General features: G+C 35.5%; 1 protein-coding gene across 1 annotated transcript; it reads right to left on the minus strand.

Moving 5' to 3' along the window:
- Positions 1-4,584: 4,584 nt before the first annotated feature.
- On the minus strand, positions 4,585-24,804 carry LOC134258348 (F-box/WD repeat-containing protein 7-like). Its single transcript, XM_062740873.1, has 13 exons — positions 24,705-24,804; positions 23,492-23,669; positions 22,203-22,327; positions 21,765-21,917; positions 16,755-16,873; positions 16,408-16,559; positions 14,267-14,339; positions 13,861-13,972; positions 12,997-13,038; positions 12,830-12,864; positions 10,176-10,251; positions 8,877-8,992; positions 4,585-6,227 (listed from the first exon to the last, which is right to left on the minus strand). Exons 2-13 carry the CDS (start codon positions 23,650-23,652, stop codon positions 6,099-6,101), a joined length of 1,293 nt encoding a protein of 430 aa, XP_062596857.1. The 5' UTR covers positions 23,653-23,669; positions 24,705-24,804; the 3' UTR covers positions 4,585-6,098.
- Positions 24,805-24,834: the final 30 nt, after the last annotated feature.

The following is a 24,834-nucleotide window of genomic DNA, read 5'->3' on the forward strand; positions in this document are numbered from 1 at the left end:
GAAAAATCCTAATAAAATGAGCTTACTTTTAGACACAGGGCTAGTATCACACCATGTTTGATTTCACGTAATCACTATGTATAGACAGATGGATGTGACTTTTTAAATTTAACTTTAGAGTAATTATTGTAGTGTAGCGGACAGTATACTAGTATACAGCAGGCACGTAGCAACCGGGGGGGGGGGGGGGGGGGGGGGGCAGGTCGGTTGGCCCCCCACTTTTTACCAAAGTACATATATAATAAGGCAATATAGGAAAAAATGGAAGTGAAAGGAAGTTGGCCTTGAAAAAAGTTGGCTTCTACCCCCCCCCTCCCCCCCCCGAAATAGGATTTTCGAGTTTGGGCAATTGTTAATTTCCCTTTTTTTTTGGTCAACTTTTTTTAGGTAAGTAAAAGGTTGCCCCCCCTTTCAAAAACGATGCTACGTGCCTGTACAGGGAACTTATACTGCCTAGCTAGTGAGCTACCTTTTCTAGTGATGCGGTAGAGTCTCTCTCTATTTCAGGCAAGTTAAGCAACAGCGAGCCTGTTTAACCCTTGGATGGGTGACCGCTTCACGTTTCAGTAGCATGATTTAAGTTGTGAATTTATTGGCTGCATGGTTCATGTATTTTGCTGTAAGAAACTTGGTATTCTGAGATCGAATTCGAATCGCTGTAAATTTTGACTCGATCTACATTGGTTCCCTTTTCCTTTACATGGTGATTACGTAGTGTGTTAACTAACTTGCATGCTTTGAGGATACAGGCTTTATCAAACTTAAAAGCAGTATAGTGTAAATCTATATTTTGTTTATTGGAAGTTCAGTTATTCATAGAGACAAAGCTGTCGGTACGAAAGACAGAAAAGTAGAAATTAAAGATCGGGGGATGGGGGGGGGGAGTATTCGTTTTTTAAAGGATTTAAAATACAGTTAACACAGTTTTTGGGATTGTACATCATGATCATCTGTTTTTGTCATTTACTAAGCAATTCTTTTAACTTAGACATGATGACCGCTTGGATTGCTACGCGTTGACAGGTGCCTTGCCGAACAACGGAGAATAAACCATGACGTCACAATTGAATCGTGAAAAACCACGATATGTTCAGAGTTAATTTTGCAAACATACCAATTTCAAAATGTAATAACTTTGTTATAAATGAAGATATTTTGATTCCGTTTTCAGTTTCTGTAATGGTTTAACATGGACCATTAAAAAACACAAAAATCTCAAATTCGATAAATTTTGCCATAAGGTCGATTTCTATCCGACGAGGCTCAAATATTTCTCTACTAATGAGAGGAAGGTTTGTGCAATTGTCAACGTTAATAAAGCGCGCTTTTAAATATATCACGCATTCTCGTGCCCAGGTGAAGTAACAATAAGGTTATTGTCCGCATGAGAATCTTTCTTAAAGAATTAAAAAATATATATTTATTAACTGAAAAAAAAGATATTTTAATTTTCAAAACTAACAGCCCCATCCCAACAAATTAAATCTTTTATGCATTTAAAAATTTCATTTAAAGGTGCATAGATAACGACTTATATATTACGATAGCATTTCACACGAAAATATAATAAAAATCTAATTTCATCTCGAAGTTATTGAAACTTCAAATTTCTGGACCAATTTAATATTAATCATCCAACAAATACTTTATAGTTCTAGTGGGGAAAAGGCTCAAAGGGCAAAGCAAAGGGTTACAGGTTGTAGTGTCAGTTATAGAAATTGTTTCTTTTCTTTAATTCCTGGGGTGTGTATCGGATGGGCTCCCGGTGGGTTGATGGAAAGACAGAGTTAAAAAAAAACAAGAGGCCCATGGGCCACATCGCTCACCTGAGTAACTTGGGTGATGAAGTTCTTTACCAGATTTCCCTTCTTGCTATACCTATCATGCCCCCCCCCCCTACACCCTCCCATTCATGATTTTAATACTTTAGAATTTACACTACCCCAGGATGCTTTCACATAAGTTTCAGCTTTCCTGGCCCAGTGGTTTTTGAGAAGAAGATTCTTAAAAGATTTTTCCTAAATATATCTATGTAAAACTTGGATTCCCCATTGTGGCCCCGCCCTACCCCCGGGGGTCATGATTTTAACAATTTAATATCTACAGTACCCAAGGATGCTTCCACATAAGTTTCAGCTTTTCTGGCCCGGTTGTTCTTGAGAAGAAGATTTTTAAAGTTTGTTCCTATATATTTCTATGTAAAACTTGTATTCCCTATTGTGGCCTCGCCCTACCCCGGGGGGTCATGATTTTAACAATTTAATATCTACACTCCCCAAGGATGCTTCCACATAAGTTTCAGCTTTCCTGGCCCATTGCTTCTTTAGAAGAAGATTTTTAAAGATTTGTTCTATACATTTCTTTGTAAAACTTGGATTCCTTATTGTGGCCCCGCCCTACCCCCGGGGGTCATGATTTTAACATTTTAATATCTACACTCCCCAAGGATGCTTCCACATAAGTTTCAGCTTTCCTGGCCCAGTGCTTCCTGAGAAGATTTTTAAAGATTTGTTCTATATATTTCTATGTAAAACATATATTCCCTATTGTGGCCCCGCCCTACCCCCAGGGGTCATGATTTTAACAATTTAATATCTACACTACCCAAGGAGGCTTCCACATAAGTTTCAGCTTTCCTGGCCCAGTGGTTCTTGAAAAGAAGATTTTTAAAGATTTGTTCTATGTATTTCTATGTAAAACTTGGATTCCCTATTGTGGCCCCGCCCTACCCCCGGGGGTCATGATTTTTACAATTTAATATCTACACTACCCAAGGATGCTTCCACCTAAGTTTCAGCTTTCCTGGCCCAGTGGTTCTTGAGAAGAAGATTTTTTAATGACCCCACCCTATTTTTGTCTCTTCTTCATTATCTCCCCTTGTAAGGGGATTTGGCCCTTCATTTTAACAATTTAAACTCCCCTTCACCTAAGGATAATTTGTACCAAGTTTGGTTAAATTTGGCCTGTTGGTTCTTGAGAAGAAGTTGAAAATGTGAAAAGTTTACGGACGGACAGGCAGACGGACGGACGACAGACAAAATGTGATCAGAAAAGCTCACTTGAGCCTTCGGCTCAGGTGAGCTAAAAACTAGAAAATTTATTACTGGGAAATTTTGCGTTTAAGTGCGTACTACAGGTAGGTACCTTAACTTTCCTCGCAAGAAAAATGAAATATGCAGGGAAGGGTTAACCTTAGATGATTTAGGGTTAAGTACCAATTAATGACAATGGGAAAGTAGAGTTTTTCACAAGAAATGACATGTTTCGTTTACCATGATAGTCTAACAATCAGACACTCGACTGTCTCCGTGAACTCCGAGGAGTAGAGAAGTGCTCGTCGGAGTATACCAGGCTAACCAAATGTCTGGTTGTTAGTCTAACACTCGACTGTCTCCGTGAACTCCGAGGAGTAGAGAAGTGCTCGTTGGAGTATACGGGGCTAACCATATGTCTGGTTGTTAGTTTAACAGTCAGACACTCGACTGTCTCCGTGAACTCTGATGAGTAGAGAAGTGCTCGTCAGAGTATACGGGGCTAACCAAATGTCTGGTTGTTAGTTTAACAGTCAGACACTCGACTGTCTCCGTGAACTCCGATGAGTAGAGAAGTGCTCGTCGGAGTATACCGGGCTAACCAAATGTCTGGTTGTTAGTTGAACAATCAGACACTCGACTTTCTCCGTGAACTCTGATGAGTAGAGAAGTGCTCGTCGGAGTATACCGGGCTAACCAAATTTCTGGTGTTAAACTACGAGTCTGTTTGTTACAGCTGTAGACCACTTACATATAGTAAATGTGTTTGATTTGATCGAAGGGAAATCAGTTTGAGGAAGATAGTATAAAAACCTTGTCAATAATTGCTTAAAGCCGCTTCATCCGGAACAGGCACATATTATCTTAAACAATAAAAGTATGTCATTACATAGATAATATATAACAATTAATTATAAGATTGATTTAATAGTTTATTACAACAATCCTTACATGGAAAACATAGACCAAAAACGTTGTTGACAAACAGCAGTTCCTGACGGGATTTTAAGATCTGTTTTGAAGTCACCTTTGAAAAAAATACTTTTATCGGATATACCGGTATCTAATTATGAAGAGAATTCAAACCCGATTATTTTTTTTCGATTAGTAGAATCCTAAGTCATGATATATCTTTTAAAAATTAAGGAATTAATTGAATATAATCCATAGTAATTTTTATATTAATATGCATATATACAGGGGGTTTAGTAATGAGGGCTAGAATATTGCCCGTGTACACTTTGTTGTGGAAAAAATGCTCGGGTTTGTTCTTCATGAGTTATACACATAAGCGATAAATTTAATTTTTCGAAGGTGACTTCACGCAATGTCAACAAATGTCAACAAAGGATTATTTATTGTGTGACCTAACAAAAATTACTTTTTTAACTTTTGAATTTTAATATCTTTAAAAAGAAAAAGACTTTGGGGATATAATTTGACAAAAGTTGAAATAATTTATGGACTATTATTTTTCAAGAAGAAAAACGATATATATTTTTTAGCTATTAGAATCGGACCAAGCGGCTTTAAAATAAAAAAAAAACTTCCATTGTTTAGAATTTCCTTTATTGAGCTGTTGAGTATAAAAATTAAAAAAATACAATAAATACCACATGTCTGAAAAATACTCATACTGAAACACGTGAATAAACCTGAAAGATAAACTTAAAATAATAATTATTATCTCCAGTAATGAGCTGAATGTACAGCTCAGGATTCTTCCTTTGGCACAAATAAGACATTACACTCTCCTGAAGATTCAAAATTTTCAAATACTGTAAACCAACTCTAATTCACATGTATGAATATTTGTCAGTTTCACAACCTTCTCTTACTCATGTGATTCTCACTGTGATCAATTTAATATTCACCTATGTATTTAATTATTTATGTAAAATGTCGCATCTTTCGCAATAATAAGTAGTCCCAGATGGATTCCAAACCAAAGAATCGCAAATAAAAGATGTCGTGAATAATAACTGGTTTACAGTAAGATGGTGTCTACTGTTTATAATTAATACCCCTTGGTCTTACTAGAGTGAAGTTAATCAGAACCATTCGAAATGTGTAGCGTTTGGTGAGAGAACAGTTGCTTCCTATTTTTTTTTTTAACAACTTAGGACAGATGCAGCCGAGGTTCGACCCCAGGACCTTCCCAACAGGGAATTAATGAAAGACAACCACTACAAAGATAAATTAATAGGCAGTCACAATAAAGATACAATATACTGTCCATAACAAAGTCACTAATAGATGGATTATTATTATAGTGACTAATCTATAACAAATACTGTCACTTATGGATAGATAATTTAACAGTATGACTATTCCATAACAAACAAAGTCACTTATGGATAGATAAGTTAACAATGACTATTCCATAATAAATATTGTCAGTTGTAGGAAAAGTGGTTAAAATGATCATTAATTTATGTAACAAAGACAGTCATTAATGGATAGATTTGCTTTTAATGACTATCCCTTAAAAAAAATAGTCACTTGTGGATTAATTTGTTTAAAAATGACTATTCTGTAACAAAGATGCCCAAAACAAATGACATCACTTCCAACTCTTAACGTAAGAAAATCTTCCACTAAATACAAAAAGAGCATCTGTTATTAGGACTACCTTCATATAATTTCTTCACCGTCCAGTTTACACCAGTCTTATCTGGACATCACTGGCTCCTGATTAGACTACATTTTAAGCCATTGATTTACCGAGCAGACACAAGTTTTCATCAAAGTGGGCATTTTTGAAATGCACAACAAGATGAGACAAGATTTGCTAAATAACCAAAACATTTAACATACAGTTGAATGCATACAACCATAACTAAGGTATATTTTGAATTATTTATAAAATTTTGGCATTCAAGTGGACGGAATACTGAAATCTAACATCAATGCATAAATCAAAGCTAATCTATGCACTGCATTATGGATCATCAACATTTTAAATTATATGACAGACTCAGATGGTCACATCTTGTTTAACCTAATCCATCCCACAGTAAGTATCACAGTACTTATCCTAGTCACCAGTCAGTACTAACAACAGTATCACCAGTAACTGATGACCGTTAGGGTCCCTGGGGTCTCCGGAGAGGCCGTGATAAGTTTGGTGTCAGTGACCAACATCTTGTGTAGCCGTGTTGGATTGCGATGAACTGTATTCAATAATTTTCCACTCTGAAGAAAAATAAGAAGTATAGATTAAATATATAAAACATCCTAAATAATTTGTATGCTAATGATCTGAGTTCCTTCAATGACTGTTCTTTGATGGTTATAGCCCCTGCTGTTTGATGCATTTATTCATTATGTATGAATCCTATTACAAATTCCTGTTTGTATATTGATTGATTCCAAATTTTATCCTAAAACTGTGACTAAAAACATCTGATTAAATGATTATTTCAGATAACTTGATAGCCTCTTAAGACATACACTTGTGCTGTACTAGTCTAGATTTCACTGTTACTTTGTAGTATGACCTCATGTCTAGATTCCACTTTACTTTGTAGTATGGACTTACCCTGCGTTTTGATTCCACTATTACTTTGAAGTATGGACTTACCCCCTGTCTAGATTTCACTGTTACTTTGTACTATGGACTTACCCTGTATCTAGATTCCACTGTTACTTTGTAGTATAGACTTACCCTGTATCTAGATTCCATTGTTACTTTGTAGTATGGACTTAATATGTGTCTTGATTCCACAGTTACTTTGTAGTATGACCTTAACCTGTGTCTAGATTCCTCTGTTACTTTGTAGTATGGACTTACCTTGTGTCTAGATTCCACTGTTACTTTGTAGTATGGACTTACCCCATGTCTAGATTCCACTGTTACTTTGTAGTACGACCTTACCCCTTTGTCTAGATTCCACTGTTACTTTGTAGTATGACCTTAACCTGTGTCTAGATTCCATTGTTACTTTGTAGTATGGACTTACCCCGTGTCTAGATTCCACTGTTACTTTGTATATTACCTTACCCTGTGTCTAGATTTGACTGTTACTTTGTAACATGACCTTACCCTGTGTTTTGATTCCACTGTTACTTTATATATGACCTTACCCTGTGTCTAGATTCCACTGTCACTTTCTAGTATGGACTTACCCTGTGTGTAGATTCCACTGTTACTTTGAAGTATGACCTTACACTGTGTCTAGATTCCACTGTTACTTTGTAGTATGGACTTACCCCTTTTCTAGATTCCACTGTTACTTTATAGTATGGACTTACCCCATGTGTCTAGATTCCTCTGTTTGTAGTATGGACTTACCCTGTGTCTAGATTCCACTGTTACTTTGTAGTATGACCTTAGCCTGTGTCTAGATTCCACTTTACGTTGTAGTATGAAGTTGCTCTGTGTCTAGATTTCACTGTTACTTTGTAGTATGGACATACTTAGTGACTAGATTCCACTGTTACTTTGTAGTATGACATTACCCCATGTCTAGATTGATTCCACTGTTACTGTGTAGTATGGACTAACCCTGTATCTACATTCCACTGTTACTGTGTACATGTAGTATAGACTGACCCTGTGTCTAGTTTCCACTGTTACTTTGTAGTATGACCTTACCCTGTGTCTAGATTCCACTGTTACTTTGTAGTATGGACTTACCCTGTATCTAGATTCCACTGTTACTTTGTAGTATGGACTTACCCTGTATCTAGATTCCACTGTTACTTGGTAGTATGGACTTACCCTACAAGTTACTTTGTTGTATGGACTTACCCTGTGTCTAGATTCCACTGTTACTTTGAAGTATGACCTTACCCTGTGTCTAGATTCCACTGTTACTTTGTAGTATGGACTTACCCCTTGTCTAGATTCCACTGTTACTTTGTAGTATGAACTTATAGGGATGGGTATCGCCAAAAATTTCGTATCGCGATATATCACGATTTTTTCCCACAATATCACGATAAAATCATGATATTTTTAAAAGCAGTTTTTACAATGATTTTATATGAAAAGTTATTATTTTTCTAAAAAAAATTGCTTGAAAAACAAAATTTTATTTTCTTGAAATATTTATGTATATAAAATCAACTATGTTTGGACGATAAGATGCCATTCTTTTCACGTTTTACAACATTTTTATACTTTCTGTAATTGTAATTTAAAAAGATTAAACAAATAACTGAATAATTTCTGGACTTTATGATATGTACTTAAATACCGGTATTTAGGTGTCTGTATCACGATACGTATCACGCAACAAAAAATCGCGATATACCGGTATACCAATAAAATTGCACATCCCTATGAACTTACCCTGTGTCTAGATTCCACAGTTACTTTGTAGTATGGACTTACCCTGCTTCTAGATTCCACTGTAATTTTGTAGTATGGACTTACCTCATGTGTCTAGATTCTACTGTTACTTTGTAGTATGGACTTACCCGTTTCTAGATTTCACTGTTACATTGTAGTATGGACTTACCCTATATGTAGATTCCACTGTTACTTTCTAGTATGACCTTACCCTGTGTCTAGATCCCACTGTTACTTTATAGTATGGACTTACCCTGTATCTAGATTCCACTGTTACTTTGTAGTATGGACTTACCCTGTATCTAGATTCCACTGTAATTTTGTAGAATGGACTTACCTCATGTGTCTAGATTCCACTGTAACTTCGTAGTATTGACTTACCCGTTTCTAGATTTCACTGTTACTTTGTAGTATGACCTTACCCTGTATCTAGATTCCACTGTTACTTTGTAGTATAGACTTACCCTGTATCTAGATTCCATTGTTACTTTGTAGTATGGACTTACCCTGTGTCTAGATTCCACTCTTACTTTGTAGTATAGACTTACCCTGTAATCCCAGACATTGATTTTTTTCTGGTCCCCTCCACTGACCAATCGAAACTCGTTGATATATAGACACCGAACTATCCCAAGATGTCCAGTTAGTGTATGTAAGTGGTTACCTTAAGGAAGACAAACATAATCCATTAGACATTGATGTAAAGAGACAGAACTATCCCAACATGTTCAGTAAGTGTATGTTAGTGGTCCAAAGTAAGTGGTCCACAGTAACCTTACTGTATATATAGTTATTTTCAGCTCAAATTTATGTTAGTTTAACAAGTACATTAATAACCAATCCATTATATATCTGGATATATTTTCTTTTAAATATCTTAATCACTACCTATTTGACAATACATGTACTACCAATGATGTAATGTGGTGCAACTCATTCCAGAACTCACTGTGTAAAGAGGCAAGCATAAGTTTTTACATAACCCACAGAAACCGCAGCCTCTCTATTATTTATCAGGCCAGCCTAAGATATTACATAACCCACAGAAAATGCTGCCTCCCTATCATTTATCACTGCCTGTCATCATTGGTAGTTTTTCCTTCCTTTAAATTTAGAAAAATGTTGAGTTTCTGTCAAGTTAATTTGTGGCAGATGAAAGCAATTCATCACTTTCATGTTTTCATTAAAAAAGCAGTGCTGTAAAATTCAGTTCAATAAGACAGTGGAACTTTAAAAGCTGCAAGTTTAAAAGAACAATAATGTACAATTTTGTTTTGATCTATTTTGTGACCAAAATATTCAACTAAAGTGATGGTGGGTTCATACTGACAAAGATAAAAAGAAGAATCTTCCTGTTTGATTGAATGCAGTTCTTACTACAGAGTTCTTGGCTCATGGGTAGAGAAGTCAAATTTTTGTAAAATAATGAAATCCTTCAATCATTGTGTAAAATAATTACAACCTAGCATCATTATGTAAAACAAGAAATGTTTGTTAAACACTTATGCCCCCTCCCCCAAATAATTGAAATTTGTGTAAGTCCAACGAGCATAACTCTATATGAAATGTCTCAATTGTTCCCAAAAGAGAACTTGGCCTAGATATTCTTATGATAAATCTGTATACCAAATTTCATTTCAATATATCCAACCTCTGCTAAGTAAAACATAACCCACAGAGGTATCGAAGTCATGACGTGAGATAGTTTGATGTGCCACAGATCACTAACCACTGCTAAGTATATCACCCCTACAGATTTCTTGAGCAGTGGCTGTTCTATGAGGCTGTTCTATATGATAGTTGTTAGGGTCATCATATTATAGGTTGTTAATATAATGACATCTTACCATCGTAATTCCACACAATGATGTTGCTGTCTGATGACCCTGAAGCTATAGTATCTGTGGTACAGGCCAGACAGTACTGAAAAGGAGGTTAATGTGTTAACAAAAATTCATGCATAAATTCATTTATAGCATATTCTATGGAAACAAAACTACATAGTAATATTATTATATACAGTAAAACTCATTTAGTACGAACAGGATAGTGGAGGGGGAAGGGACTTGAACTTTATACTACTTGAGAATTCCACCATATCAACAGAGCATCAAGTATACCTTTGTCATTCTTGAAAAGAAGATTTTTATTAAGATTTTTTCTTACACATATTTAGTCATATTACTTTGTGAAAAAAATTCACTCCAAATCTGGTCCCTTCAACACTACATTTAATTATTAAAATGCTAAATTTGTTCATGAAGTTTGGGATTAATTGGAGAAAATGACTGCCGTTTCTCTTTGATCTTTGCATTAACTTTAGTAGAATCTTTTTAGTTCACATTCTAATGCAATTGTTTTGTAAAATGTTTTGATTGGCTAATGAGCTTTGTTTGAAGCAGTAAAACGAGCATTAACGAGAGTGAAAGCTTTTAATTGTGATTTCATAATAGAGCGACGCAAAAACACAATGCTTCGTGACTTATTTCATATAAGAAAACTCAACAAAATAAGACTTAAACAACAAACAAAATGCATTGATTGCATTAGAAGGGAATAACTATCTTTAAAGAACTGAGAACGATAGTATTGTTCTCCCACCGACCTCTGAGTCAATTTTCAAAAGTTAACTTATTCGATGAATTTTTAATATTTTTTATAGATAATTATGACTTTTCATACAACATTACTTATTTGGGAAAACAAAGAGAGATAACTCTAAAATTTTGGTGAAACTTGTGTTTTTAACTGTAGAAATCAAAGGAAAACGGAAAATATTTTTAAAACATCTTTCCCCCCTTGACACAAAAATTCCTTTTTACAGGTAATATGGACTGTTATTTCACACAAATTTATAGCCAAATCTTTTTGTGTGTCACGGGGGGAACATATGTTTATAGACAAAAAATGACAAAAATGCTTATTTTCTACCAATTTCAAAGCCATTTACAACTGAAACATTATTTTTTATTAATATATTTATGTTTAATTTATTTGCCTAAAACATAAGACAAGATATCAGGAACATTTAATCATATCAAAGACTATTTTTCAGTCCAATTTCAATGGAAAATATTGTCTACCCCCCTTTTTTCAAGAACTGGAGTTACGCATAATTTACTATTTAGCGCTGGTATTAAGACAATTCATCAATTTCCATTGAACTTTTTTTGTATTAAACAAAGAATTTATGGCCAAATTGCCATTTATATTGAATTAAATGGTTGCAAAATGTAGACATGAATTGAGAGTTAAATGCAGTATATTTTGGTATGAAACATTAATGCTATTTAACGGTCACAAACATCTGTTGTTACCGTCATAATAGGCATTATGATCAGTTTGCGATCGTTATAAATGCCTTAAAAATATACATTTTATTTTGAGCTAGATTTTAATTGTAAATGCTTTTGTTTAACCTTGCCATTGGGCGGATAAAAGTTTCATGAAGGCACTGTTTAAAGCATTTTTGTGATGTCACATGACTGAGTCTGATCACTGCCATGGTGATTTAGTGTCTATACAGTAACAACAAGTCACAACTAAAAAAGAAGGTAACATCCAGTGCAAAACAAAAATAATCATGCACAGTTTGTTATATAGTAACAACAAGTCACATCTAAAACAAGAATAACATCCAGTCAGAGGACTATCTAACTTTACAGTGTCTCGTTACAGTAACAACAGGTCACAACTAAAATTCAACTAACATCCATAGAGGAAGGGGTCTAACTACCACTGACTACAGTGTCTCCATTTATACAAAAAGGTCACAACTAAAACAAGAGGGTAACATCAAGTCAGAGGACTATCTAACTACCATTCACTACAGTGTCTCCTTGTTTATCAGTAAGAACAGGTCACAACTAAAACAAGAAGGTAAACATCCAGTCAGAGGACTATCTAACTACCACTGCTACAGTGTTTGCATAACAACAGGTCACAACTAAAACAAGAAGGTAACATCCAGTCAGAGGACTATTTAACTAATCACTGACTACAGTGTCTCCGTTACAGTAACAACAGGTCACAACTAAAACAAGAAGGTAACATCCAGTCAGAGGTCTATTTAACTAACCACTGACTACAGTGTCTCCGTTACAGTAACGAGTCACAACTAAAACAAGAAGGTAACATCCAGTCAGAGGACTATCTAACTACCACTGACTACAGTGTCTCCGTTACAGTAACAACAAGTCACAACTAAAACAAGAGGGTAACATCCAGTCAGAGGACTATCTAACTACCACTGACTACAGTGTCTCCATTACAGTAACAACAGGTCACAACTAAAACAAGAAGGTAACATCCAGTCAGAGGACTATTTAACTAATCACTGACTACAGTGTCTCCGTTACAGTAACAACAAGTCACAACTAAAACAAGAAGGTAACATCCAGTCAGAGCACTATCTAACTACCACTGACTACAAAGTAACAACAAGTCACAACTAAAACAAGAAGGTAACATCCAGTCAGAGGACTATCTAACTACCACTGACTACAGTGTCTCCGTTACAGTAAGAACAGGTCACAACTAAAACAAGAAGGTAACATCCAGTCAGAGGACTATCTAACTAATCACTGACTACAGTGTCTCCGTTACAGTAATAACAAGTCACAACTAAAACAAGAAGGTAACATCCAGTCAGAGGTCTATTTAACTAACCACTGACTACAGTGTCTCCGTTACAGTAACAACAAGTCACAACTAAAACAAGAAGGAAACATCCAGTCAGAGGACTATCTAACTACCACTGACTACAGTGTCTCCATTACAGTAAGAACAGGTCACAACTAAAACAAGAGGGTAACATCAAGTCAGAGGACTATCTAACTACCACTGACTACAGTGTCTCCGTTACAGTAACAACAGGTCACAACTAAAACAAGAAGGTAACATCCAGTCAGAGGACTATCTAACTACCACTGACTACAGTGTCTCCGTTACAGTAACAACAGGTCACAACTAAAACAAGAAGGTAACATCCAGTCAGAGGACTATCTAACTACCACTGACTACAGTGTCTCCGTTACAGTAACAACAGGTCACAACTAAAACAAGAAGGTAACATCCAGTCAGAGGACTATCTAACTACCACTGACTACAGTGTCTCCGTTACAGTAACAACAGGTCACAACTAAAACAAGAAGGTAACATCCAGTCAGAGGACTATCTAACTAATCACTGACTACAGTGTCTCCGTTACAGTAACAACAGGTCACAACTAAAACAAGAAGGTAACATCCAGTCAGAGGACTATCTAACTAATCACTGACTACAGTGTCTCCGTTACAGTAACAACAGGTCACAACTAAAACAAGAAGGTAACATCCAGTCAGAGGACTATCTAACTACCACTGACTACAGTGTCTCCGTTACAGTAACAACAGGTCACAACTAAAACAAGAAGGTAAAATCCAGTCAGAGGACTATCTAACTAATCACTGACTACAGTGTCTCCGTTACAGTAACGAGTCACAACTAAAACAAGGAGGAAACATCTCTGGTATAACATCTGTACATTTTTACCTTCTCTGTGTCCATGTAACATCTGTACTGCATCTTGTTTCCTTACATCCCACACCAACACAGCTTTATCCCAAGACCCTGTTACTACTGTGTGTCCACAGTGAGCCATGCACTAAAAAGACACAGATGAAGTCAATTCAAACCCCCATACTCTCAACTGAATCACCAACATGTGTCATTTCATACATTTTTTTATCCTACATTTATAAATGTATGACTTATGATTATAAAAGAATTTGAATTTAGATTAATCTATTACTAGATTTTTTTTGGTTTTTTTCTGAACACGAAAAAAGTGTTTTTATTGTATTATTCTGAAAATGAATGCCATAGTATCTTCCCATATTCTTTCTAAATCAAACACATGATCAGTAGTTTACAAGTTTCTTTAGAGAAAAAATTTTACCTCAATTTCATCCACATGTCCACGTAAAATGTGTACAAGTTTCCTCTCAGTAATAGACCACACCATCACTTTCCTAAAACAAACAAAGGATAACTCCAGTTAACACAAAATAAAGGATAACTCCAGTTAACACAAAACAAAGGATAACTCCAGTTAACACAAAACAAATGAAGGATGGTAACTCATTGAATGAGGGTTTTACTTGATTACATTTTTTTTAATATATGAAGATTATAAGTAACAACTGTATTTTTAAAATTTCAAGATAATTCCAAAAATATCCAAAAACCTGTAAATAGTTACCTTGTATTTACATAAAACAGGGAAAACCTCATGTCTTATTAAAAAGAAATTAAATTTAATGTGTATTTAAAAAAGATTTAAGCAGGTGTTTTATAAAATGCCTTCATTGAATGCAAATATCACCCAGGGCTGACCTCAACTTCAAAACAAACATCAGTTGCAGACAAACATGTTCATTAATCTTCATGTGACAGATAAAGATAAGCCTCTAAATTTTCTGCAGCAAGCAAGATAATTAATCCCATCCTTTTCTTCTATATAAATTTACAATAAGAACTTTTTTTTGACAGAATGGGGTTATTATCTGATTACCTGTTAAAATTAACAGCATTAAGGCAAAAAATTAAATTAAATAATAAAAAAAAAAAAAAATAAAATAGTAATAATAAAAAAGGATATATTAATATATATATCTTGATTTTAGAATTCAATAAAATTATCATAAATCGTTGTGTACAGTATTTTAACCAAAATAAAGTATGAACATTATTTTAAATCCATATTTCAAAGAATGTACACATCATTCAAAATTGACCTTAATTTCAAAACAAAGTTCATTGCAGACAGAGGCGGTACAGTAATAAATCTCAGTGTGACAGATAAAGATAATGCTTAGGATTTTCTTCATGTGGAAGGTTAATTAATCCCAAAGGACAAATTGCACAGCCTTCCCAGTTTACAATGGTAACATTCTCAGCAGTTATCCCTCTTTGCCCATTCATTCTTATGCATAGTTAAGGAATCTACCCCACCACCCCAGCACCAAACCTGAAGACATATGAACCAAACTTAGCATCAAAATATGTATTTCTGCCTATGAACTACCATACCAAATTTGAACCTGATTGGGCAATCTTAAAAAAAGTTATTAGAAAAAAACATAAAATTTGTGGACGGAAGAGTGACAGACGGACAGACAGACAGACGGACGGACAGAGTGATTACTATAGGGCACCCGCAAATCCTTGCGGGGCCCTAATGAAGGATAGCTCCAGTTAACCAGGGATTCATCTAGCTATTTTGTTTTACTACCGTTTTATATATGAAGGGGAAAAATGAGAGCTGCAGGCTCAATCTGAGCACCGGAGCCGTGAGTATTTTAGGGGGGTCCGGCATGCCCCCCTGGAAAATTTTTAAATAAATGGAGCAAAATCCTGCATTCTTAGAGCTTCTGAGGGTCATTTCTAGACCTTTACAAAGGCCACAAAAACTTCACTTTTTAGACAAAATATGAAATAACAAAAAAAAATAAATAAATAAACCAGGTCAGTACACTTTATTTAATTTTTTCTCTGAATATCTCATCACAAATCAATTCTCCTGTTTTTCATGTTTCATTACTAACATTGTTTTTGTTGTTACTCCGATTCATAGTGATACACGCTCCATCTTACTAATCTCCACTTTTCTTATTAACTCTTTTAACAATCGCATACGTATCTTACGACATCCATGGACAAGGCACATGTTTACCGATCAATATCAAACAGAAGCTTGAATATAATCTATTCTTTATTCTAAAAGGGTTTGAATGACTAGGATGGTAAATAAGGATATGCTGTTAAATTTCAATCAGACAAAAACAGAAAAATTCAGAACGATGTTTTAAATATTCTCCATTTAATTGGAGAATTTTCTAACTGAAAAAAGGGAATTTTTGCACCTTTTTCAAGAGGGGAAAGGTACCGTTTACCTGTAGTAAAAACAGCCTTGATAAATCCCTGTTAACACAAAACAAATGAAGGATAACTCCAGTTAACACAAAACAAACAAAGGATAACTCCAGTTAACAAAAAACAAAGGATAATTCCAGTTACCATCTGTCCTGTTAGCCGTACCTGTCTGTGCCTGCACTAACAATGAAGTCCTCTATGATAGCTAGATGATCCACAGTTCCCTGATGTCCTTGTAAAGTAAAGGCCACCTCACCATTTGTGGAGTCTAGCACCCGAACAGAACTGTCTGCACAACCTGTCACCAGCATATTGCCCTGAAATAGAAAGAATCCAGCTGTAATCATCAGTTAACAGAGACCTATACTGTTTGTACAACCTGTACAACCTACTATACCCAATTATCTTTCAAGAACTGAATTTTCATCAATAATCCCTTCTGGCACTCTAGGTTGAAGAATATTTGAAATGATTCATTATAGAAATCCTTAACAAAAAGAAAGAAACCTTACCTTTAATATTACAGCTGTAACTGCATCCAAATGGACTTTGATTTCAAGTAATTTAGTGCAGTTCTCTAGGCTCCAGACCATGACACTGTGATCTTCTGATCCACTGACAATACAGGTTCCTGTAAAGTAGATATTAACAAAAGCTGAATATATGAAGAAATAATGCAGAAACCTGCAATTTAAAAGTACATATGCAGAAACACTTCAGTTCCTGTAGAGTTGATATTACAAAAAAAACATAGGTATTAAATCAAAGATTACGAAGCTCACCTCGACGAATGTTATCTGTGTAAGTAATGCAAATCTCGCATCATATTTTCTTAATATCTAGTTTATCCCAACAACAATATTCTTGTAAGTTTTGTTTAACCCCTTACAGGCATATACACATTTCTATGCATGTAGCGTGAAAAAACATGTATAGTGTAAACAAATATTCATAAATTAATTTGTTAATACTGCAGATATCAAGGACTTCAAGTTCATTGGGATTAATCTGTTCCCAAAACTTTATCTGGTCTCTTGTATTGAAAATATAGTCAGATTCAGCATCCGAAGCAAGTCTGGTAATATAGTGTCCATCCCTCGATGCATCATCCATGCAAGTATGGTTCAGGTAGGTCTTATAGTTACTTGGGAACGACAATGTAGGTCAGATCCAGCATCTGAAGCAAGTCTGGTATTGTCCATCCCTAGATGCATCATCCATGCAAGTTTGGTCCGGATAGGGCTTATAGTTACTTGGGAATAGATATCAAAAACTTTAACCTTGTCACTCATCTAGAAAATAGGTCAGAAGCACTGAATACAGTCTGTAGTGTACATCCCTAGATGCATCATCCATGCAAGTTTGGTCAAGGTAGGGCTCATAGTTACTTGGGAATGGACTTGCTCATAAAACTTTAACCTGGGACGCCAACGCTAACGCCGAGGGTATAGCATAAGCTAAACATAGGTAATCAGAGAATACAGAGCTCACCTCAACGAATGTTGTCTTTAAGTAAGGCAAAGTCACACAATTACCCAACAAAAAGTGTACATCCAAAAATGCAAAATTTATGCAATTTTGATCTGATACTTTGGAATAGACCTATATAAAAACTTCAAACAGTTCTTCATCATGAAAATGTGATCAAAATCCAGCATCTGAAGCAAGTTTAAGATTTCACAAACAATGCATCATTTGGGCAAGTTTGGTTTATTTAAGCCTTATAGTTTCTTGGTGATAGACCTGCACCCATAACCTTTACCTAGTCCATTATCTTGAAAAAGCATCCCTAGCAAGTACATTAGTATGCATCCTAAGATGTATCATCCATGCGAGTTTGCACAACATAGAGCTAATAGTTACTTAGAAAGAAACCTAGCTGCATAAAAATTTCACCTCTTCACTCATCCAGAAAAAAATGTAGGTCAGATTCAGCATCTGAAGCCAGCCTGGTAGAATGCAACCTTTATAGATGTATCATCCATGCAAGTTTGGTCATTAAAGAGCTCACAGTTACTTGGAAATGAATGCATCAAAAATACTAGTCCCATCCAGAAAATGTAGGTAGATATGCACAAACAATACAGTCCCTGCATAAAGATGATATCCATGCAAAGTCAATACATTGTAACTTGGAAATAGATATCAAAAACTTTAACCTGTTCACTCATCCTGAAAATGTAGGTCAGATAGCATCCAAACAATACTGGAAGTATCATCCTAAAATGTATATCCATGCAAGTTTAGTCATTATACATTGTCCCTGGAAATAGATATGCCACAAAAACTTTAACCTGTTCACTCATCCAGAAAATGTAGGTCCGATTCAGCATCTGAAGCAAGTCTGGAAGTATGCATCCTAAGATGTATCATCCATGCAAGTTTGGTCAACATAGGACTTATAGTTCCTTGGAAATGAGACCTGCACCAGAAATATTAACCTGTTCACTCAACCGGAAAATGTAGGTCAGATTCAGCATCCAAAGCAAGTCTGGTAGTGTACATCCTTAGATGTATCATCAACACAAGTTTGGTCAACATAGGACTTCTAGTTACTCAGAAATGAGACCTGCACCAGAAACATTAACCTGTTCACTCAACCGGAAAATGTAGGTCAGATTCTGCATCCGAAGCAAGTCTGGTAGTGTACATCCTTAGATGTACCATCCATGCAAGTTTGGTCAACATAGGACTTATAGTTCCTTGGAAATGAGACCTGCACCAGAAACATTAACCTGTTCACTCAACCAGAAAATGTAGGTCAGATTCAGCACCCGAAGCAATTCTGGTAGTGTACATCCTTAGATGTACCATCCATGCAAGTTTGGTCAACATAGGACTTATAGTTCCTTGGAAATGAGACCTGCACCAGAAACATTAACCTGTTCACTCAACCAGAAAATGTAGGTCAGATTCAGCACCCGAAGCAAGTCTGGTAGTGTACATCCTTAGATGTATCATCAACACAAGTTTGGTCAACATAGGACTTCTAGGTTCTCGGAAATGAGACCTGCACCAAAAACATTAACCTGTTCAATCAACCGGAAAATGTAGGTCAGATTCAGCATCTGAAGCAAGTCTGGTAGTGTACATCCTTAGATGTACCATCCATGCAAGTTTGGTCAACATAGGGCTTATATTTCCTTGGAAATGAGACCTACACCAAAAACTGCACCAAAAATGTTAACCTGCTCCAAAAACATTAACCTGGTCATTCCTTTGCTGAAATTGCAGCTTCTGAATCTTTGACTTGTACAATGAAACACATTAGATGCATCTTCCATGCATGTCTAATCAATATAGGACATAGAAATACTTAAAAGAAAACTGCTCCAAAAAACTTAACCTTAACCTGGGATGCCGACACCGACGCTGACGCCAAGGGTATTACATAAGCTCCCCCAACTTCGTTGAGGTGAGCTAAAAACAATCCCTGTAAGGTAGACATCACAAACAATACAGGTCCCTGTAAAGTAGATATCACAAACAATACAGGACCCGTAAAACAAATATCATATACAACACAGTCCCTGTAAAGTAGATATCACAAACAATAAAAATACCTGTAAAGTAGATATCACAAACAATACAGTCCCTGTAAAGTAGATATCACAAACAATACAGTCCCTGTATAGTAGATATCACAAACAATACAGTCCCTGTAAAGTAGATATCACAAACAATACAGTCCCTGTAAAGTAGATATCACAAACAATACAGTCCCTGTAAAATAGATATATCAAACAATACAGTCCCTGTAGATATATCAAACAATACAGTCCCTGTAAAGTAGATATAACAAGCAATACAGTCCCTGTAAATACAAGTTGCTGTAAAGTAGATATCACAAACAATACAGTCCATGTAAATAAGATATCACAAGCAATACAGTCCCTGTAAAGTAGATATCTCAAACAATACAAGTCCCTGTAAAGTAGATATCACAAACAATACAGTCCCTGTATAGTAGATATCACAAACATTACATGTCTCTGTAAAGTAGATATCATAAACAATACAGTCCCTGTAAAGTAGATATCACAAACAATACAGTCCCTGTAAAGTAGATATCACAAACAATACAGTCCCTGTCAAGTAGATATCACCAGTGTGCGAAATTAACGGTGGACCGGTAGACAATGTCTATAGAAAATCTAGTCGGTCTATACCGATCGAAATATTAACAGACCGACTTGTCTATAGGAATTCTGAGTAAGAAACTGGTTCCCTGCTTGTCTCTAATGGTAGCTAAACACAGTTTCGTATAAAATCCAGGGGGTTTTTCCCAGAGAGAAGCATGCTGGGTAGGGATTTTCCCGCTATTTATAGGAGTCTAGATGAAAACTGAATCATTTTTGATTTTATTCACATAAAGTAGAATCTTATCTTAATATTTAAAGAAAAAAATGTGCATTCATTTTTAGAAAAAAAAATTATGAGACTTTTTAATAAGGGGAGATAACTCCCAAAACATCTGGTTTTCACATGTGCAGAATTGCATGAGTCAATTAGCAGGTAATGTAGCTCTTTCATGAGGTGGAAAATGTACCCTGAAAGCACACTAAAAGAAAACCTTAGGACTTGTTCTGTGAAATGCATACAACTTATTTTGTCTGAGTTTTTCTGTTTTTGTTGAGCAGGGGGGTTAAAAATGCATAGGTGCACTGAAAATGGATGCATAAACAACCCAATATCCCCCATATTTCAGGTGTCAAATACCCCCTAGTAGTAATTGATGAATGTATTATAGGTGGATATTTACAAAATTCACAATTTTATCTTTCCATTGATATGCAGAAGTCTATGTAACAAGCCTCCATTTTATTTTTTTATAGGGGTCAGTTTTGCTTGTCCCTCACCAAGTAACGTCCTAATAACGTCATACATAAAACTGTGTTTTGCACCCAATAAACAAACCACAAAAAGGAGGACCAGTTTAAATAAAACGTCTGTACTACACTGATGTATTCCGTTCACCCCTTAGTTATAATAGTTTGTTCCACGATGTATGCAGAAATAATTCGAATCGGAATATTTTATTTTTAACATGAGGGGAGGTTAAGTTGTGATTACTTAATGGCCGCGGACACCATAACAGTGCAGAAGAAACATGTCCTTCTTCGACCGTTTAAAGTATGTTGAGGGTGCACGCCCGGGAATTATTATTAAGCGGAAGGTAGCGAAGACAGCGAGTTAGCAAGACAGAAAAAGATGCTGAGTATGACAAAGTAAAGCGTAGTAGAAGCTTTCAAGAGCATTGGAAAAATGGCCGGCCCTGGTTAGAATACGAAGAAATTATGTATTATTTATTTTAATTTCAATATTTTAGCATTGAATGTAGTATTCTAAATTTCGGTCCATAGGAAGTTGCTGCGGTCTATAGAAAATGAAATGTCTATGGACCGAAAGTCTATAGGACTTTGAAGTTAGTTTCGCACACTGTATCACAAGTAAGTAATTACTCCCATTTTTAAAAAAAAAAATCTATATAAAACTTCCCTATCTGTCCTTGACATACTTACTATTGCAGTCAATGGCCTTGACCTGGTCTCGATGTCCTCTTAGAGTCACTGGCATTGTATATCGACCTTTCTCCCAGTTTTTGAACAAGTGTAGTACTCGTATAAACACATTCTTCCAGCGACATATTGGAGAGAGTCTAGTTTCTTTAGGAACTGAAAAAATATGTATGTGGTCTCACTGTGCAGCAGACGGATGCTTTGAGATTGCTATATTGTCTGACTGTATTCCTTTGAGTTGTGACAGATTAATTGGCCAGTGTATTGCTTGTCACATTCTTCTTAAGTGAACTTCATAGACAAATTACATTCAAATTATTTTTTATAATGTAAAGCTCAAACCAATATTTTAGTATGAAACTTGACACGTAAATTAGTATTTAGAATACAGAAAATTATTACAGATTTTAGTGAGTAGAAGTTAACTATCTAATCTAATACCAAATAGCTGGAAGTAAGGAGAGGTTCCAGATATATTAGACTGGGGTTTACGCATTGGAGATTCATGGAGGATGTTGTCATGGAGACCAAATTTCATCCACTTCCTCTTCATACAGTGGTGAAGCCTAAACAAGATTAAAAGCTTTAAATTAATCAACTGCCAATAGTGATGATCAAATTCTTCACAAAAATTAATTTAAGAGATAAATTCAAACACATTACAGAATATAAGAACATACTGCCTATAAGAACAGATTGTCCTCTATGAACATAACATATTATTGGCAATTTTACCATCTCCCTATTTATGATCAACATTGGCTATTTCACTCTGTATACATAACCATACAGTTGAACTTTGTTATCTCGAACCTGATGGGGCTGAGAAAAGATATCTGAGGATTGGAGATACTGAAAGAATATGTGGTTGGGACTTCCAGATCACTTCGACGTATCCATGGTATTCGAGATATCAAGGTTCGAGATACCGAATTCAACTGTATATGGTCAATATGGGCTATTTTCCTCTGTGTACCTACCGTAGATCTAAAGGGTGTTAAGAAAGTTCGTTCCACATTTTTCTTTTATTTTCAAAAAGAAATACGATGAGAAGATATTTTGTGATATTTCATGTTTACAGACTCCATTCTTGCTACTGATAAGGTTTTTAATGTCTTTTGTTGAATCAATATGGGTAGGACCTGTATTAAAACAGATGATGTCTGTTCAGAAAAATTACGGATGATACATATTTGTGACATATATTAAGCACGCAGGTCAAAACATCCTTTCAAATATTATGCGAAAATTATCAAACCTGTGAAATATATATTCAAAATGAAAAACCTATTCTTTTGAAAAGTGATATATCGTTCTTATACCTACGCTCATCAGCTTGTCTGGTGCAAGATAAGCTATGAAGATACAAAAGTAAACATCCTTTATTTTCACTCAAAATGACCAGCATTTCCATCATTCGGGTGCTTTAAAGATGTTATATATTTTTTTCATATGGAAGAAAAATCCTATAATTTCCCACTAGAAATTATTTGCTATAAATCTTAAGCACACTTGTGATTTTGTCAGACTTGAAATTTCATGTCTTTAGTTAAGCACCACTTCGAAATTTTTGAAAATATTTCATCCCGGAACGAACATTCTTAACACCCCTTATATGGTCAACATTGGCTATTTCTTCCATGTACCTACCATACATTGTCATCATTGGCTATTTCCTCCATGTACCTACCATATATGGGCAACATTGGCTATTTCCTCCATGTACCTACCATATGTGGTCAACATTGGCTATTTCCCTCCAAGCCACACAAACACAGGAGAGTCTTGCTAGGTCCACCACATCCAGGTACAGAAAGATTTTTTCCACCAGTTCTGGAGGAAGTGAGGACAAGCTGTTCTTGACATCATCTCTGTCTGCCTTGATAGACATGGTGCTGCTGGCATAGCCTGTATGATAAAAAAATAAGCATTTAATATAATAATAAAACCAACATGTGTTACAATTAAATACAAATATTTACATTTCCAATGTCTTTGTCTGAGATAAAATTGCAAATAGTTAATGTAATTTATTTCTCCATCAATGTACTGGTTCATCGATAGGCACGGTTAAGAAAAAATCATGTGCGGGGCGGGACAAATAGAGACAAGAAGCGGGCTTTGTAGCACGTGGATTGACGGAATCAAGATCATGTAAACAGGTCCAGTCCAAAGACTATTTCTACCTACGTAGCTATTAATAGCTACCTAGGTATTTAAAGCTACCCAAAGTAGCTATTTTTACCTACTTTCTACTAAACTTGCATTTTGTGGCCAAATGCGGACGGCGCAACATGGTGAGCACAACAATTTAATAAATACAATCACACTGATGATGGATATGACAAAAATTTGGCCAAAAAATGATTTACTTCTTATATTATCAATTTTGCATAGAGACTAAGGCAAAATTGCCGATTCAGGAAGTAATCATTTTTTGGCCAAAATATTGTCGTATTCATCATTAGTGTGACCGTATAAAAAAATATGGTATTCACCATGTTGCGCCGTTTGGTCTTTTGGTCGCAAAATGCAGAAAATATAAAAAGTAGGTAAAAATAGCTACTTTGGGTAGCTTTAAATACCTAGGTAGCTATTAATAGCTACGTATATAGAAATAGTCTTTGGACTGGACCTGGTAAATATAAGGAATAACTGTCAGGTTTTTTTTATTTCATGACGATGATCAATCGATTGGCTTGTGTGATAATTTTATGCATAAACACTTTTGGCAGTTTATCTGATTATATAAGCAGCTGGTCTCTGGTAGGAGAGAGCGAAATGTGGACTCTGAATCAATTGGCTTGAGACAATGAGCCGGAACATCATATTAACAAGCATTTTCATTTTTAAAAGACCTGTGGTGACCCAATTAATTTTCAAAAGAAGTATTTTTATTTAAAATTTTCGAAATACTTCAATGGTATGAAGAAACCTGCTCACCAACACTTCACTGGCAACAGAAGTCTTGCTGATGTTTGAATTTTTTAGTAAAGCTATCTTGGGATTAATCACCGCTGATCTATCATAAGAATAGATGTGTATAATTACAACTGCTTCGTAACTGTTGACA

Source organism: Saccostrea cucullata, unplaced genomic scaffold (assembly GCF_032062105.1).
Source record: "Saccostrea cucullata isolate Sc308-1 unplaced genomic scaffold, CSIRO_AGI_Scuc_v1 ctg4, whole genome shotgun sequence".
NCBI classification, from domain to species: Eukaryota; Metazoa; Mollusca; class Bivalvia; order Ostreida; family Ostreidae; genus Saccostrea; species Saccostrea cuccullata.